The 18,339-nt window shown below is 41.6% G+C and overlaps 1 protein-coding gene across 5 annotated transcripts in view; it reads right to left on the minus strand.

Moving 5' to 3' along the window:
* Positions 1-15,375: 15,375 nt before the first annotated feature.
* Positions 15,376-18,339, minus strand: part of LOC129698743 (mitogen-activated protein kinase kinase kinase 20-like) — a 115,224-nt gene continuing 112,260 nt past the window's right edge. For all 5 annotated transcript variants that reach the window (XM_055637964.1, XM_055637966.1, XM_055637967.1 and 2 more), the window contains exon 20: positions 15,376-17,020. In XM_055637964.1, the coding sequence (XP_055493939.1) occupies positions 16,188-17,020 (833 nt within the window). In that variant the 3' untranslated portion in view covers positions 15,376-16,187. The remainder of the gene's footprint in view (positions 17,021-18,339) is intronic.

Raw genomic sequence — 18,339 nt, forward strand, 5'->3', positions numbered from 1 at the left:
ATTTGGAAGCAGCAACAGCATGGATTAGTTCCGAAATGGTGCGAAAAGGTATAGACAGTGATAGAAAATGCAGTGTAGTTGAACTTAACTAGTCCTAGGAATGAAAAGAATATTGAGAATAATACAACATTTGCATGTGATCCAAGTTTGTGCTTGTGCAGACATGATAATGTCAAAGAGAGAACTTGCAGTTTTATCGACACAAGGAACTGCATATGCTGGAATTGACAGAATATTTGATCTACAGGAATGTCAAAGAGTATGGGAATGCACAGGTAACTGGAGTTGTGGCTATGATTAGATTAGCCACAATATTATTGAATGGCAGAGGGAGCCCAATATGTTAATGTATTATATCTTCAAATTCACAAGACAAGATTTTCCACACACAAACCCATGCTATCTCTAATAACTGCTTGCTTTGCCAAATGCATTTGGATTCTGAATCTAAGAATAGCATCCTCTAACTTCATAAGTCATACGAGCAGAATTAGGTCATTCTGCACGTTGAGTCTACTCCACCATTCTTTTCCTCTCAACCGCATTCTCCTGCCTACTCCCCGTAATCATTGACACCCTAATGGGCCTGTCCCACTTACGCGAATTTTCAGGTGACTGCCGGCTGCTATGATTGTCAAGTCGTAGCAGGTCGCTGAAAAACCGGCCACTGGAACGGCGACTGTCAGAGTGGAACACACACACATCGCTTCCTTCACCAGCCAGTTATGCAGGCGGGGGACAGGGCAAGTGGGGGGAGTGCTGTCTGAGTGAAATTCACACGGTGCAAAGCCAATGTGATACAGACACACACCACGATGAACAGAAAAGTTGGTGCTGTAATTAAGACAGTGAAAGCACAGTGTATGGGAATTGTCACTTAATTCCTTTAAAAGGGGGAGAGGTGAGGGGAGGGAAGGGAGGAGAAGGGGGTAACTGGGTGGGAGAAGGAGTGGAGACAACTTTTAAGAAGCCAGAGATACACGGCTGTGAAGCTCGGCAACATTAACTTTACCTGTCGGTTATCCTTGGTTCTGAAAACTGCTGTTTACGTTTTTTTTTCCCCCAATGAGCCAATGAAATTCACTGGTCAGCATCGGTGCCAACCTATGAGAACATACAACCTCTTGGCGACCCACTACCACTGCACCTACGTCAACATGTTGAAAAATTAGCGGCGACCAGAATGAAGCCGCGACTAGTTACGAGAGTGTGGGAACTACTCACCACCATGCAGGCGACACCCTGGCAACCTCCGGCGAACATATGGCCACGTGGTGACTTCATGGTCTCTTGTAGTCACCTAAAAAGTTGCGTAAGTGGGACAGGCCCATTACTAATCATTAATCAAGAACCTGTCAATCTCAGTTTTAAAAAATGCCCAAAGCCATGGCCTCCATAACATTCTGTGGCAATTAATTCCACATATTCACCATCCACAAGTGATATTTCACGTCTGTTTTTCCCTTGCAGCCTTTCTTAAATAGAGACATCACAATTGCCAATCCCCAATGTTTTGGGTCCTCACCTGTGGCTATCAATCCTACAAATATATCTGTGTTCAAGAAGGAACTGCAGATGCTGGAAGATCGAAGGTACACAAAAATGCTGGAGAAACTCAGCGGGTGCAGCAGCATCTATGGAGCGAAGGAAATAGGCGACGTTTCGGGCCGAAACGCTTCTTTTTCGTCCGGAAACGAAGGGTTTCGGCCTGAAACATTGCCTATTTCCATCGCTCCATAGATGCTGCTGCACCCGCTGAGTTTCTCCAGCATTTTTGTGTACTTACAAATATATCTATCAGAACCCACAATTTATTTCTTCAGCAGCTTGCCACTATGTCCTAGAATACACGTGAGTAGGGCCTGCAGATTGATTTATCATTATGTGTTTTTAAATCCAATCTTTTTTTTTCTCAACTCTCTTATTTTCCTTTTGACTTACCCTCTAATTTATTGTATTCAAACCAGTTCTCACACATCAAGAACTGCTTTTACTATTGCATCATATTCTCTATCTCCTGCTTTAAGGATTCTTAATTGTGGTTCCCCTATCTTTTCTTCTTGTGGGATTGTACCTAACCTGTAACTGAACCATTTCCTGCTTAATGCTCTATCATTGTTTTATAGTACTTACTCCTGGCAAATTTTGGTTTCATTTTATCTTCTCATCCCATTGGAGTTAATCCTTTTCCAATTTAGATGTTTGACTTTAGATTGTTCCCTATCCTTCTCCATTATTAATCTAAAAATTGATGATAATGAATGGTGATAACTCTTGGGTAAGCATTCTCTCTGAGATACTGATTCAACCTAGCATACTTCAATCCCCAGATCCAGCAATATGTCCTTTCTGCTGGGATGAGAAACAATTGGCCAAAGCTTTCCTGAACTCAGTTTAAAAAAAACGTAATCTTTACTCTGACATTATTCTGAATGATTTTGGGGTATTTAATATTATCAACCTCTATACCATCATTCTTGCACATCTCTTTTGCCACCCAGAACATTATTCCTGTTGCATCACCTCAGTCATTGCCAGTCGATGTCTATGGAACAGTCAATATTTAAAATCTACTGAAATAAAACAGAAGCTGCTGGTCAGGCAGCATATGTGGATAGAGAAAATGTGGATAGAATTAATTTTCTGTTGATGAAGCAGAGTATTAATTGGGCAAATCTGTAGTTTTAAAAAATTGTTTGTGAATGCTACTGGCACGACCTGCATCAATTGCCCATGAATTGCAAAAGCAGGTGGTGAGCATTTATTTATATCATATCAAAAAGGCTGGCTGTATCATCAAAGGCCCACACCATCCTGGCCACACACTCATCTCCCTGCTACCTTCAGGTAGAAGGTACAGGAGCCTGAAGACTGCAAAGCCCAGGTTCAGGAATAGCTACTTCCCCACAGCCATCAGGGTATTAAGCCTGGCTCGGACAAAACTCTGATTAATAACCCATTATCTGGTATTTGCACTTGATTAGTTTATTTATTCATGTCTGTATATATTTATATAATGGTGTATGGACACACTGATCTGTTTTGTAGTCAATGCCAATTATGTTCTGTTGTGCTGAAGCAAAGCAAGAATTTCATTGTCCTATCAGGGACACATCACAATAAACTCACTTCACTTGACTTGATATTTGCAGCTTTTGTAGGTTTTTGATTACAAATCCCATGGATTTATGTGAATAACATTGAGAGATTTTCAAGACTTTTCAATGGAGATTGTAACATGCACCATTGGGCTAACTGCAATGATGCATGTCTCTGCTTCTCACCATCACTCTGTATTTTTATCATATGATTATGCCTTAGGAATAAAAAATAATAACTTAAAGTCTCTCGATAGGGAACTTCCTAATTAGATGTAATGGACATAGCATGGATTGGCCAGGAAGCATTTTCCAATGAATTGGATTCAATGAGGTTACCCCAGATGTAGGCTTCTCAGATGAGGGATTACAGATATGTAATCATGTTCATTTTCAATATGTTGTAATGTTGAGTCTTAAAAATATTAAATGAACAAAATAAATATTAAAATAGTTGCACTATTTTCTTGCTATTTTAATGCTGGTACCTGAAATTGTATTACAATGTAAACTAGCTAAATCTGTAATAGTTAATATTATCAATATATAGGTCTAAGAATAAGACAGACCATGATAACTACTGACATTTGTGGTTCCTTCACTTACCATGAATTTTAGTTGAAAGGCATCATTTTGCATGCTTTTTGTAATCGGATACACAAAGAGCACAAATAACCCAAAGACCACGAAAGGCAAGGACTAATTCTATCGAAATATGTCTGGAAGGTGAGTAAAATAAAGAAAAACAAAATCAAGACTCAAAACTTCAAAGTTTTGAAGAAATATGAACATGTGAGAAATAAAAGAACCATTATATTTACTGAACCATTTATATTTACTGACTAAGGTGGGAGCAAATGGCGGGAGCAAATAATTTTTGAGAAAGTAAAATTTTCATAAGAAATTAAAAAGGCTTTTATCAGGGTTGCCAACTCTCACGCTTTGAGCGTGAGACTCACGCCCTCAAGCAAACTCTCACGCCCTCACGCTGATCAGAAATTTCTCACGCTCAGTGGTGAGAAATTTTGTGATCAACAAAAATTTGAAAACTCGGATAAACTGCATGGTCCGCGAATGTTGGAGAGCCGGGGCTGCGGGAGGGATGGGAGCAGAACCAGCGGCAGAAACAGATGCGGGGAGCCGGGACTTGCGAGTGTTTGCAGCGCTGTCCAGTGTTTGCAGGACTGCCGCGAGAGTCTCTGTGCCGAAGGGACAGACTCTCAAAGGAAGGTGGAGAGAGAGAGAGGGGAAGGAGACAGGGAGAGAGGGGGTGTGAGGGGAGAGACAGAGGAGGCGTGAATGGAGAGAGAGAGAGAGAGAGGGGGAGAGGGGGGAGAGTGAGGTGGGAGGGGAAGAGAGGGAGAGAGAGGGAGAGAGAGGTGTGAGAGGGAAGAAAGGGGGAAAGAGAGAGTGATGGGAGGCAAATAGAAAGAGGAGATAGCGACAGAGGAGAAAGAGAGAGGGGAGAGAGAGGCGGGGAGAGTGAGGTGAGAGGGTGAAATGAGGGAGAGAGGGAGAGAGAGATGAGAGAGAGGGAGGGGAGAGAGAGAAAGGTGAGAGAGGGGGGGGGGGGAGTGTAGAGAGGGAGAGAGGGAGAGGGAGGGAGAAAGGGAAAGAGAGACAGAGAAGACAGAGGGAGAGAGAGAGAAGAGAGGGGGAGAGAAAGAGAGAGAGAGAGAGAGAGAGAGAGAGAGAGAGAGAGAGAGACAGAGAGAGAGAGAGAGAGAGGGAGAGGGAGAGAGAGAGAGAGAGAGACAGAGAGAGAGGGGGGGAGAGAGAGAGAGAGGGATAGGGAGGGGAAGAGAGAGGGAGAGAGGGGGAGAGAGAGGGAGAGGGGGAGAGGGAGGGGGAGAGGGGGGGGAGAGGAGAGAGAGAGGGAGAATAGAGGGAGAGAGGAGAGAGTGAGGGAGAGAGAGAGAGAGAGGGGGAGGGAGAGGGAGAGGGGAGAGAGAGAGGGGGAGAGGGAGAGAGAGAGAGGGGGGAGGGGAGAGAGAGAGGGAGGGGAGAGAGAGAGGGGGAGGGGGAGAGAGAGAGGGGTGAGAGAGGAGAGAGAACGGAAGAGGGGGGAGAGAGGGGAGAGAGAAGGATGAGACTGAGGTGGGAGGAAGAGAGAGAGGGAAGAGAGAGAGGGGAGAGGGGGGGAGAGGGGGGGGGGAGAGAGGGAGAGGGGGTAGAGAGACAGGGCTGCAAACTCCCATTGAGCGTGAGAATCACGCATTTCACCAAATTCTCACGCTGATCACAAATTTCTCTCGCTGTTGTGAGAAATTCTGTGATCAACGAAAATTTTAAAACTCGTATCAACTGCATGAGTGTTGAAAGCAGAAGCAGCGGCGGGGACATGCGGATGGGTAGCGGGGCTGGCGAGTGTTTGCCGGGCTGGCGAGTCGCTCACTGCAGCCTCAGAGCAAGAGTCCCGGGCTGTCGGAGGCGTCGAAGCATTGCGCCGCTGCCGTGAGAGTCTCTGTGCCGAATTCGCCCAGGTGACCGGCATGGATCAGGCTGCAGCTCGGTGCATCCTGGAGGACAACCAGTGGCTGCTGGAAGTAAGTACCAAGCACTGGGTAGATACGGTGGAAGATAGTGGACTTCAAATGGGGGTGGTTGGTGAAAGCATCCTGCTTGCCTGCTAGATTTTCACTTACTGTAACTGCAGGAAAAATGATCCCGATGTTGGGGGCGTTCAGAACCATGGGTCACGGTTTAAGAATAAAGGGGGGGGGGGGGGGGGCAGTTAGGACTGAGATGAGAACAAACTTTCTTCACGCAGAGAGTTGTGAATCTGTGGAATTCTCTGCCACAGAAGAGTGCAGGCCAATTCACTGGATGTTTTCAAGGGAGAGTTACATTTAGTTCTTGGGGCTAACAACATCAAGGGATATGGGGAAAAAAACAGGTAAGGTACTGATTTTAGATGAATAGCCATGATCATATTGAAAGGCAGTGCTGGCTCGAAGGGCCGATCGCGTATTCCTGCACCTATTTTCTATGTTTCAATGCAATAAAACTCGATCACTTGATTTTGAAGCATTCATGCATGGTGGAGGTATAATGTGGTCATAGAGTGATACAGTGTGAAAACAGGCCCTTCGGTGCAACTTGCCCACACCCGCCAACATGTCCCAGCTATGCCACCTGCTTTTGGTCCATACCTCCAAACCTGTCCTATCCATGTATCAGTCTAACTTTTTCTTAAATGTAGGGATGGTCCCTGCCTCAACTACCTCCTCTGGCAGCTTGTTCCATACACCCATCACCCTTTGTGTGGATAAAGTTACCCCTTAAAAATACTTCATACAAAAAACATTGAAATCATACTTCTAGTGCACTAAAACATGAGAGGGGGGGGGCACCCTTCTTCTACACCCTCTCCCCACTCGACTGCTCCACTCCCTCACCGGGTACCCCCAAGGCCAGTGATCGCACAGCCTCCCCCCTTTCAAAAATGCTCCAATCCAATTGAAAGCATATATATTGCATTCAAGTGCAAGTTAAAAGACTCGCTACAGTATGCACCATATTGTAGGTATGTTGCAAAACCTACCTGAATCGTCACTGAGAATCTGCTCAAGCCCGTGTGCGCGATTTTGGCGCTGTTTAGAGGGGGCGGGTTTAAAACACGATATTTACTAGGCTGTTCCAATTGAAGATGTTCAGCCTAGTAAATCATTAACGAAAAATCGCTGAAAGACCCCGTCGCAAAAGGTATTATTAGTTTTATAGGCCTTGAATAATAGTTATAATAGTTTTAAAATCACTCTCTCAAACCGCGACCTCTCGCAGCCCCAGGGTTTTATAAAGCAAGCAATTAAAGGTATGTGCCTTATTTTTACATTAAAAGGGGCTTCTTAAGACCCCTTTATACAAAGTTTACTATAGCGAGTAGCTCATTTTGGGCTCTTTATACCCCGCAGTATTTTTCTGGGCATTTGAGGGCACAAATCCAGCGCAATGTGAACGTTCTAAACCAGTGCGTTCACAGGAACCCACTAGAAAGCTGATTTAAAATGGACTTTAATTCACAGCAATTGAACACTAAATTCCTTCCATTTGGCCTATAAATGAATGTAAATGAGACTTAAAAATCATGTTTTATTGTGAATTATTTGTGAATATTATTTGGACACTTAGGCTATTTAAAAATGTTAATTATTTATTAAGAAATGGATAAGATGTTTAGATCTAGTAATTGAAGTCTGAAATTAGCTACAATTGGGTAACTAACTAATTATATGCTTTAATTTCAGGTCATCCAAGTAAGATTATTTTATATTTGTTTCAGAATGGTTCAATCTATGATAACTGAAAATTTCATTCAGTTCTCTTAATTTTTAAGAAGGTTATGGGCTTTTGACTGTCCATGATCACAGCTTTTTTGTTATGTCCATAGAAAATCAATAGGGAACAAGATGCTAATTTCCGAGTATGAAAATGGCCATAACTTTTTTATTACTTGAGATATGAAAGCGAATTAGGTGTCAAATTAAACTTCTTTTTATGCTTTATCTGATGGGATAAATTGCAGACTTGATTTTTTAAATCTCAAAATTTTGTAACATTGCTACATATTGCACAATTTAAAGCTGAAAAATGCAAATGTTCCGTACCAATGGGAGGGGGACACCCTCCTCTCACCCCCACCCTCCCTCCCCGGTCGCTACGCTCCCTCGGGCTTGGTCTCTCGCAATTTCTCACTCTCAACTCTCACCCAATGTTGGCAGCCCTGCTTTTATATATAGTGTCAAGACTCACCAGTTTAAAAGGTAACATTCGGAAATGTGAGACAGAATTTCCACAAAAGTAAACATTACTGCCGTAGTGATGCAAGAGTTTGCAACAAAGTGATAATCCCGTAACACAATTTGAAAAGGAATTCATAGATATTAAATTGTAAACCACAGGAGACATTTTATTTGGATTTCCAGCTTTTGCAGGTTCATCGAGTATACCTTTCATCAAATCCTGGCAATATTTTCACTTCCAAGTATGTCAACAAATTGCACTAGATATTTATTAATGTCTGTATCCACCGAACTACAAGCAGTGTATACCATATCATAGCTATTGGCTGTATAACACAAATGGCCATTGTTGCCAATCACCTTACATCTCAATATAAGCTCTTGGGCCTCTGGATAATGTTTCTCTTTATTCTCTCTATTTTAATATTGTTCATGAATTTAAGCATCTCTACTCCAGGATATTTTGTTTCCAAAAATATACTTTAATCATGAAGTATAGTTTCACATACAGGACATGGCATTGTCTTTCACTCTTTGTATCAAAAATATCATTACACTCATTATTTTGTACACTACATTAACATGATACATTTTTTCACTCAGATATTCCATCAGAGGTCTCCTTAAGTGGTTACTGCGGACCCAGCCCCAGCAGTCCAGTGCTGGGAGAACTCTATATTGTATCCTTTCCCCATAGAGCCACTGTGGTGACACACCAGACTTCAGTCTTTCCCTCAAAAATCTGCATCTTTGATTGTGTCAGTTTACACTATTCCTTGCACTGGACACCAAAAAAGATTTGCATGGACCAAAGTGTAATTCACCAAGGTGTTATCCACCTGTCACCAATCACCACCTGTCTTCCAGCAGTAGTTGATTTGCGGCTCTGAGAATAGAGTACAGTCTTGTGTTTCGCAGCTGCTGGGGAGGAACCTCAACAAAGACCACAGCATCCCTTTTTGGAGGTACTTGGCAAATGCAGTGTCCAGAAGGAGATGGATGTCAGTCTCATCTACACAGCTGAAGGCAGCATGCAGCAGGATTGAAATTCCACCTTCGCTTGAAAGATCGGATTGGGACAGCTTTCTTCCTCTACAACCAGGCAAGATTGTTGTTCTTATTTAAGAGTTCTGACAATGAGGCTGTCTGAGAAATTACTTTGCTAATATGCTCAGGTAACTATCCAGCAGAATCCACGATCACCTTCTTCTGCAAGGCTTTGAAGGGTATTTCATGAAGATCACTACCTAATTGACTTTACTGCATAAACTTTCCTACAAAGGACAGATGGTACAAATAAATGGAACATTTTGCAAACCTAAGTCCCGGCCTATTCTTTTGTCATTTTCATTGCTGCCATACTTCACCTCATTGGTGAAGAGCTGCCACAGGGGATCCCAATCCTCTACAGAACTGACAGTGGGCTCTTCAACCTTAATAGGTTGAAGGCCAAGAGCAGAGTCAGTAACACCGCCATCATGGAGCGGTGTTCAGTATGCGGATGACTGCGCCATTGCAGCACTCTGCAGAAGACCTCCACGGCATCCTGAATGCCTTTGCCAAGGCATACAGAGCCACGGGCCTAGCCTTAAATATCAAGAAGACCCAGGTCCTACATCAATCTTCACCCAACCAGCCATCTACCCAGCCCACTATAAAAGTGGACGACACCACTCTTGAAAACGTTGACCACTTCCCTTACCTTGGCAGCATTCTTTCCTCAAAATCATCGCCTGAGTTGTGCCAGCAGAGCCTACACCAGACTAAGGAAAAGAGTCTCTGAAGACCGAGACCTAAAGGTTCAAATAAAACTGCTGGTCTACAGAGTCGTTGTCCTCTCCACCTTGTTGTATGGGGCTGAGTCTTGGACCACCTACAGCAGGCACCTCCTGGAACAATACCATCAAAGATCCTTACAAAAGTTTCTGAGGATCAGCTGGGAGGACAAACGCACCAACATCAGCGTTTTGGAGGAAGTCATGACCAGCATCACCACCACAATAATGTAGCACCAACTTCGATGGACTGGCCATGTCATCCGCATGTCCAACACACGTCTCCCTAAACAAATCCTGTACTCTCAATTGAAGGAAGGTCGGCGAGCCCCCGACGGGCCAAAGAAACTCTTCATGGACAACATCAAGAACAGTCTGAAGAAATTCCACATCACATCGAGCAACTGGGAGCACTTTGCACTGGACAGGCGCTCCTGGAGGAAATCCATGCAGGAAGGAGCTGCACGTCATGAAATGGAACTACGCCGTGTCGCAGAGACAAAGCGACAGCACCGTAAGGAGAGAGAGAAGGGGCTCGATGACTACCAATCACCGCCAGTCTCTACTGCCCACGTTGCACCAAGGTGTGTGGACCGCGGATCGGCCTCTACAGACATCTGCAGACACACAAGTAGACGATCCTATGGAGACGACAGTCATACTCGTTTCGAGTGACCGCCGATGATAATGATTTGTAATAATGGGACCAGGTAGAACATCTGCGTATTCAGAATTTATGCACAGCTTGATGCATTTACAAGCAAAGGTACATTAAGTTCCTGCATAAACAATTAATTTTGGATCCACAAATGAAATGGACAATGTCTTCTGCCTCAGATTGTGGGTCACATCTGTGGCACGCACCACTATCTCTCTCAAAGGGAAATATCACAGCTCCTACATGCAATGGTGATTCTTTTACCTAGGGAAACATACCACTAAATCTTTTCCGTAGCCTCTCAAACCTCTTCTGAAATTACTGACTTTTTCTGTGTTATGCGTTTCTGCTTGGGGGCTGCTGTACTTGGAAGGAAGGGTCCTGGACATCTGGCCAGTTTAATCCCTGCCTCAGATGTCTGCCTTGTGATTTTGGGTTAAATAAATGGGGATGCTTGCTTCCAAGTTTGTTCAATCACTTCTAGTGATGGTTCATCACATTCTGCTCCATTACTTCCAGAAGAAGTTTGAGTTATAGGTCTTCAAGGAGATTTGACAGATACGTTGCTTTCTCTTGTGCAACTCTTTAAGTAACATGCTACGAAAGTGCAAAACCACACTCAAGGTACAGTTAAGATGTTGCATACAGACATAACGTATTTCACACTGGGAGTCAGAAAAACCCTCAGCTCTAGCCCCAGAATAACTGGCACATTGCATTTGTGTAGCTTTTACAATTCTAGTTCTATGATACTACTATATAAAGTCCACACTCTCAAATTAATTTTATTAATCTATTCTGATGCATTCAAAAATGTATCTTATTCTTCTACACATTTTAGAATTAAACTATCAGCCTCTTTCTTCCTTACAAAATGTATAAACTCATAAAAAAATATAGAACTCACACTTTGTTGCAATGAATTATGTCTACCACAAATGTGCCTCTTCCATTAGCCTGTGCCCTATTAGTTTCTTGGCCCACACACCACAATAATTATATTCCTTAAAGAATTAACTGAAGCCTGCAAAAGCCATTTTCAATACAAATGGAAATTACAAAAAAATTTTCAAGCTATATATGTACAATTACTTAATCAATTAACTATCCTTTAAATTAAATGCTATTTATTGGTCCTCATAAATATATTTTCAATAGATGCATGGCGTATTGAAATTATACATATCTCTCACATACATTTCTATACATTATGCCAAAAGTATTGGCATTGAGAATTTATTCAAAACATACACTCGGCAGCACAGGAAATGACTGCTAATTACTGCAACTGAGACATGTATTCTTTGTTGGAAAGCTCGAGCTAGGCTAGGCCTAAATACACAATTGACATAATTGCCAATCCATTTGAATTGTAGTCGCACGATCCAAGAGATGTAAATTACATAATGTCAGTTCTTCCTCCCCTTCACACTGAGATAGAACACTTGACAAACAGCAGGTCAATCAGAACTTAAGGTTCATCTGTAATGTTGGTAGATTCAGGGATACAGTCTGGATGGCATGGTGAAAATGTTGCAGCTTCCTATCCAGAGACTAGTTAATGAATCAGGATTTTTTTTTAATGAATACATTTATATGATACTTTTCATGCCCAAAGTGTTTCATAGTCAGTGAATTATTTTCACTGTGCCTTCATTGCTGTTGTGTAGGGAAACATGGCAGCAATGCCTTGGGGACAAATGGAGTTGACTGAGGTAAATAACTCATTCATCATTTTGGTGGCATTAATATTTTTTCTAATTCATTGATGACATTTGCCTTTTCCCAGCTGCACTGAATGGCTTGCTAATACATTTTGGAGGAGAGTTAACAGTTAACCGCATTGCTCCGTCTGAGGTCATATAATGGCTGGTGAAGGTAAGTGCTAGAGGTTTCCTTCCTTGAAGGAAACTGGTGAGTCAAAGGTGATTTGCAACAATCTGGCCGTTTGAAGCTCTTGCTGCTAGTGGCAGCTTTACAATTAATTACAAGATTGATTTAAGACTGAACTGGATTTAAATTCCCTATCTCCCATGGTGTGATTTGAAACTCATATTGTCAAAACATTAGTCCAATCTTTTGCCAGTCCAATACTGTGATCATCAGATTATGTCAGATTATCATATCTCGGAAGGTTGTTAGAAGAATGTCAGTCACACCACTATAGAAACTTCCTAATTTTCTCTAAATAATGCCTTCAAATAATTTAAAACCATCTGAAGCAGACATGATCACAGTTTCACGTAATAATTAATGTAATAAAAACAGAAAATGTTGGAGATACTTAGCATGTTAGGTAATATATGGGGAAAGAATGAAAGTTAACATTTTAAATTAAGAACCTTCGATCAGTATCTCAGTTTACTGAGTTATCTGCTAAATGTTAAAAGCAAAATTTTCTGCTACTTTGAGGGTGAATCTGTTTCATAACAAATTAAAATAACCAAGCAACAATTTAGAAAACTTTTATCAATAAAAACGACCCTATGGGTGAACTTCGTATTATTTCTGTGTGATGTGTTATATTAAAAAATCATTTCAGATTTGTGTAGATTCTGCTGGTTTGTAAACAACTTCTTATCATCTTTGCTCATGAAGTACATTGCAAGTATAATGCTGTTTTGGAGAAACAATGGCTTTTGCTTCAATCATTTCCTTCAGTCTAAAGTACTTGATTTAGTGCCAAGGCAATATTCTTACATTACATCTTCCAAGAGATCTAACCCGTAATATATGCTTTGAAGATTCTCCAAGAGCAGTGTGATGTTTATAGACCGAGGTGTAGGAACACATGATTAATAAACATACATGTCATGTTGTCACAAATTGAAATAATGATGTTCAAATATTTTACAGGTATCAATCTGCCGTACTGTCACAATAAAGCACCGCCCAAGATCTAATATCATAATCAATTTACAAATAAACCATTATTTTAGCTTACAGTTTGGGACAGAGACCCATCATTTATGTATTTGCCTCTGTACTCCACTATTTGATGTTTGTAATAGAAAAAAAAAATCACATGTGGTTAAAGTGCACTTTGTCAGATTTTATTAAAGGCCATTTTTATACATTTTGTTTTCACCATGTAGAAATTACAGTTGTGTTTATACATAGTCCCCCCATTTCAGGGCACCATGTTTGGGGTACATGGCTTCATAGGTGTTTGTAATTGCTCAGGTGTGTTGAAATGCCTCCTTAATGCAGGTATAAGAGAGCTATTTACTATTTATCAACATGAGGACCAAAGTTGTGCCAATGAAAGTCAAAGAGACTGAGAAACAAGAATAAAACTGTTAGAGACATCAGCCAAACTTTCGACTTACCAAAATCAACTGTTTGGAACATCATTAAGAAGAGAGAGCACTGGTGAGCTTACTAGAGGAGGAGGAGCCATCTTGGGGAACGGCTGCTAACCAGCAGCCGTCCGTTTAATTCATTTTTTTTTCAGTTTTTCGTAAGTCTTGTTCTTCGTTTGTTGGAGATATGGACTTCTGAATGTGGTGGGAAGGAGGTAATCATACTTCTGGGTCCCTACCTGGTCGGTGAGGGCTGCCCGTCGACCTGTCCTCGTGGCCTACCAGCGGGCGTGGAGCGCCGTTTCCTGGCGGGGATCGGCCAGCACGTCGGCTTTGGTGGTGGCACAGCGCTGGAGCGCTATCGTGGAGCGGAGCGGGCGATGCCTTGCCTGGGTCGCCGCGCTGGATCGACGCGCTGGAGCTCCGGTGAGTTGTGACCGCCGAGATCAACACCTCCAGGCTGCGGGTCTGCAGAGTGGAGGGCGCCGACTTTAACATCGGGAGACTGGGAGCTCCAACCCGGTGCGGCCCTGTCGGCTTCGGAAGCTGACAATCCTCTGCTCGGAAGTGGCCGTTCCAGGTGGCCCAGCCGCTGAATGGACTCTCCCGACGCCGGGGGGGATGATTTTTCTGTGTGTAAGTTACTATGTTAGTCTGTGTCCAAGATGGCTGTCGGAAGGGAGAGTGGACGCTGGCGCGCTTTAGCTGCCGCTGCTCTCTCTACACATTGTGTTTTTTGATTTTGTGTTTTTGGAGTGATTTCTATCTTTAATTTGTGTATTGATGATGTCCTTATTATTTATTTTTCTCTGACAATATGTTTTTTTCTCTTCTGTTAATCTTTGTAAGGTGTCCTTGAGATTTGAAAGGCGCCCGAAAATAAAATTTATTATTATTATTACTAATCGCAAAGAGACTGTCAGGCCAAGGAAGACATCCACAGCTGATGACATAAGAATTCTCACTATAATAAAGAAAAATCCCCAAACACCTGACAGATCAGAAACACTATTCAGGAGTCAGGTGTGGACTTGTCAATGACCATTGTCCGCAGAAGAGTTAATGAACAGAAATACAGAAGCTACATTGCAAGATGCAAACCACTGGTCAGCCATAAAAATAGGATGGTCAGGTTACAGTTTGCCAAGAAGTACTTAAAAGAGCAACCACGGTTCTGGAAAAAAGGTCTTGTGGACAGATGAGATGAAGATGAACTTATATCAGAGTGATGGCAAGAGCAAAGTATGGGGGAGAGAAGAAATTGCCCAAGATCCAAAGCATACCACCTCATCTGTGAAACATGGTGGTGGGGTGTTGTGGCCTGTGCATGTATAGCTGCTGAAGGTACTGGATCACATCTTCACTGATGATACAACTGCTGATCGAAGGAGCATAATGAATTCTGTAGTGTACAGACACATCCTATCTGCTCAAGTTCAAACAAATGCCTCAAAACTCATTGGCCGGCGGTTCATTCTACGTGGCCAAGTCAAGCACCCGATCTGAACCCAATTGGGCATGCCTTTTATATGCTGAAGAGAAAACTGAAGGGGACTAGCCCCCAAAACGAGCATAAGCTAAAGATGGCTGCAATACAGGCCGGACAGAGCATCGCCAGAGAAGACACTCAGCAACTGGTGATGTCCATGAATCGCAGACATCAAGCAGTCATTGCATGTAACGGATAGGCAACATAATACTAAACATGACTACTTTCATTTACATGACATTGCTGTGTCCCAAAAAATATTATTGTGCCCTGAAATGGCGGCCGGGGGGGGGGGGGGGGGTATTTAAAAAATTTGTTGTAATTTCTACATGGTGAAACCAAAAAGTATAAAAATGGCTATTAAAATTTGACAATGTGCACTTGAACCACATGTGATTTTTTTCTATTACAATTACAGAGGCAAATAAATAAATGATGGGTCTTTTGTCCCAAACATTATGGAGGGCACTGTAATTGTAATTATATAAAACATATGCAGGTTTTCTATTCACAGGAAAATTTTCTTGTATGCTTTCAAGGCTAATATATACAGATTCTGATTCATGGAGTCAGGGCATTTTGTATTCACATGTATGAGAGTATCCCATGTACACAACCTTATTTATACCCTTTGACATGATATTGAATCCACACAAATATATCATCCGCTGCTGGAGAACTTAGTGGGTCAAGCAGCATTCAGTAATCAGTATTTACTTTAATGTCATTTTAACTGAATACTTACATACACAGATGAAACGAAAAATCGTTTCATCTGTGAATTATCGTCATTACTTTTGCAGTGTCTGATGAATTAAAAACATAGACTGCCCTGCACTCACCATCTCAGTTATGCTTCTTTTAAAATTACCAGTGGATTTATATTCCTCCGAAACCTTAGGTGGGATAGATATGAAGCTATATGTATATAGCATCTGATAAATTTACTGAGATAATTGAGTTACCATTGAATTCAGACATCATACGAATTAATATAGTGAAAGGTTTGTCCGTGATTCAAATCTTTTGTACCCTCCATTAGTAGATATCTATTAGCTGAAGGTCTGAATAGAAATGCATTTTTTGTTGACATTTAGAGACAGTTGGTAGTTTTTCATCTCAATCAGTTGCGAGGTGTTCCTCTTCCTCTACCTCTTCCTCTACCTCTAGGTGCTTTTAAATTGTCATTTCTTATGGGTTTTTTGTGGCGTTCAACTTTAATCCACTCACCTTCATTAGGTTTGCATTGCCTATTCTGACACAACTCTTTTGGGGTGTTAGCAGCTGATACTTCAGGGATTGGACCTTTGTCCGTAGCTATCCGTTGTTGGATTTGCATTTGCAAATATCTGTCAGGCCCCCATGACTTAGCGTGGTGAGAACGAACAGTCTTTTCTGGCGACATATGCCCAGTGTTATATCTGGGAGGTGTGCTTTTGGTTCTTTCCCTTCCAGGTCCCTTTTCCTTGTTCCAGATTCCACTACCAAGTACAAACACTGGACTAACCTCTTTTCTATTATTGTTATTTAATCCTTCAGAACTGGTTGTTTTATTAAATAAGCTACCGTTCAAATCATTACTATGATAGCCACTGGTCTGTCTGTCACTAATCTGGTCTCTTTCCAAATTGATGCTTGACGTTGTACTGGATACACTGCTTCCCACAGAGCTCAGATGTACAGTGGAAAGGCGACTGCTTAACCCCGGTGTTCTTGATAATGGGCTGGAGCTTCGACTGGATTGAGCCAAAGGAGCAGCCATGTGATATCTGCTGGGGCTCTGTACTCTTCTTACAGCTGCAGCATAGGAATCCTGGTTTGCAAATAGGAAATACTGAGGTAATGCAACAGAGCTGGAATTGCTGTGGCTAGAAGGTAAAGTGGCAGAATATTGTGGAGAGTCACTTGTAGATATTTTCCGCAACTTTAAATCATTGAACCATTGTTGACGAATATCTGGAACACATAAAAATGTTTAAACAGTTATTGCTTATTTTTAAATTGTGCTGTTGGAAAGGAAAAAAAATACATTATTCAAAATTTATTTTATCATTATCATAAAAGATGGAAACAGGTCCTTCAGCCCAATTTGTCCACACCGACCAACATGTCCCATTTACACTAGTCCCACTTGCCTGCCTTTGGTCTAGATCGCTCTAAACCTGTCTTATCTTGCAGTCCTGTGCATAAAATCAGACTTGTCTTTAAGAATGATGGTGAGATGATCAAGAAACAATTGTGTTTTTGTTTTCACTTGGTCTATGGCCAACATCAACGTGATCAAATGCACCCGATCAATTGATCAATGGATGGGCTGAAGATAAGTTATGTACTGTAGTGAAGAATCTGCAACTTCTACTTCATAGAAAGTAAATAAATATATATAATATATAAATTGCAATAAACATAGTTTGCTAGTACAGGATTAAACGAAGGTTGTACCTGAAAAAAATAAAAAATCGATTTTAAGCAACATTTTTAGTAAACTGTGTTCTGGATTTAGGAAAATTGCAGTTTGAACAACTATACAAAGCTTTCTGCACCAAAGACTTACAATCAATAAGCATAAAAATAAAAATAATTTACTCTCCTGAAAGCTTCAATTGTCTAGATCTAACAACATTTATGAGCCAGATCTAGCTGACCAAGCAACCTAAACCACCCAGTCACTGCCATAACTCACCAACAACCCAAACATAATCTTCCTGACCTGTATTTAACCTGTATTTAATTAGTCTAAATTTGAAAGGCCAATTTTATAGGCCTGGAGGATTCTGAAACCCAGCAACACAGCCCGATCAGGGTCGCCAGTAGTGAGAAAGTCTCACGCTCAGTCTAAATTAGGGTCTCGACCCAAAACGTCATTCATTCCTTCCCTCCAGAGATGCTGCCTGTCCCACTGAGTTACTCCAGCTTTTTGTATCTATCTTCAGTTTAAACCAGCATCTGCAGTTCCTTCTTGCACAAGCCTCACACTTAAAACTGCCTGAAAATGTTTTAGACTGGCAAAGCCCTCTCCTGGATTTTCTGTAAAAAAATGCTGTAAGCAATTTTTTAATTGTTTTTCTATATCTATAAATGCCATAGATAAGTATTGAATAATTAAAATTAAATATAAAAAAGCATATTTTGAAAAAAGTTGTTAGACCGTGTAAATAAACATTAAACTAATTCAAAATAACTAAAAAAACAGCCTTCTCTCTGATTTCTGATCTACATGCTTACAATTCCTATTGAAATCAATGAGGATGGAGTATGAACATGCTTTAAACTGA

Source organism: Leucoraja erinacea, chromosome 7 (assembly GCF_028641065.1).
Source record: "Leucoraja erinacea ecotype New England chromosome 7, Leri_hhj_1, whole genome shotgun sequence".
Lineage (NCBI taxonomy): Eukaryota > Metazoa > Chordata > Chondrichthyes > Rajiformes > Rajidae > Leucoraja > Leucoraja erinaceus.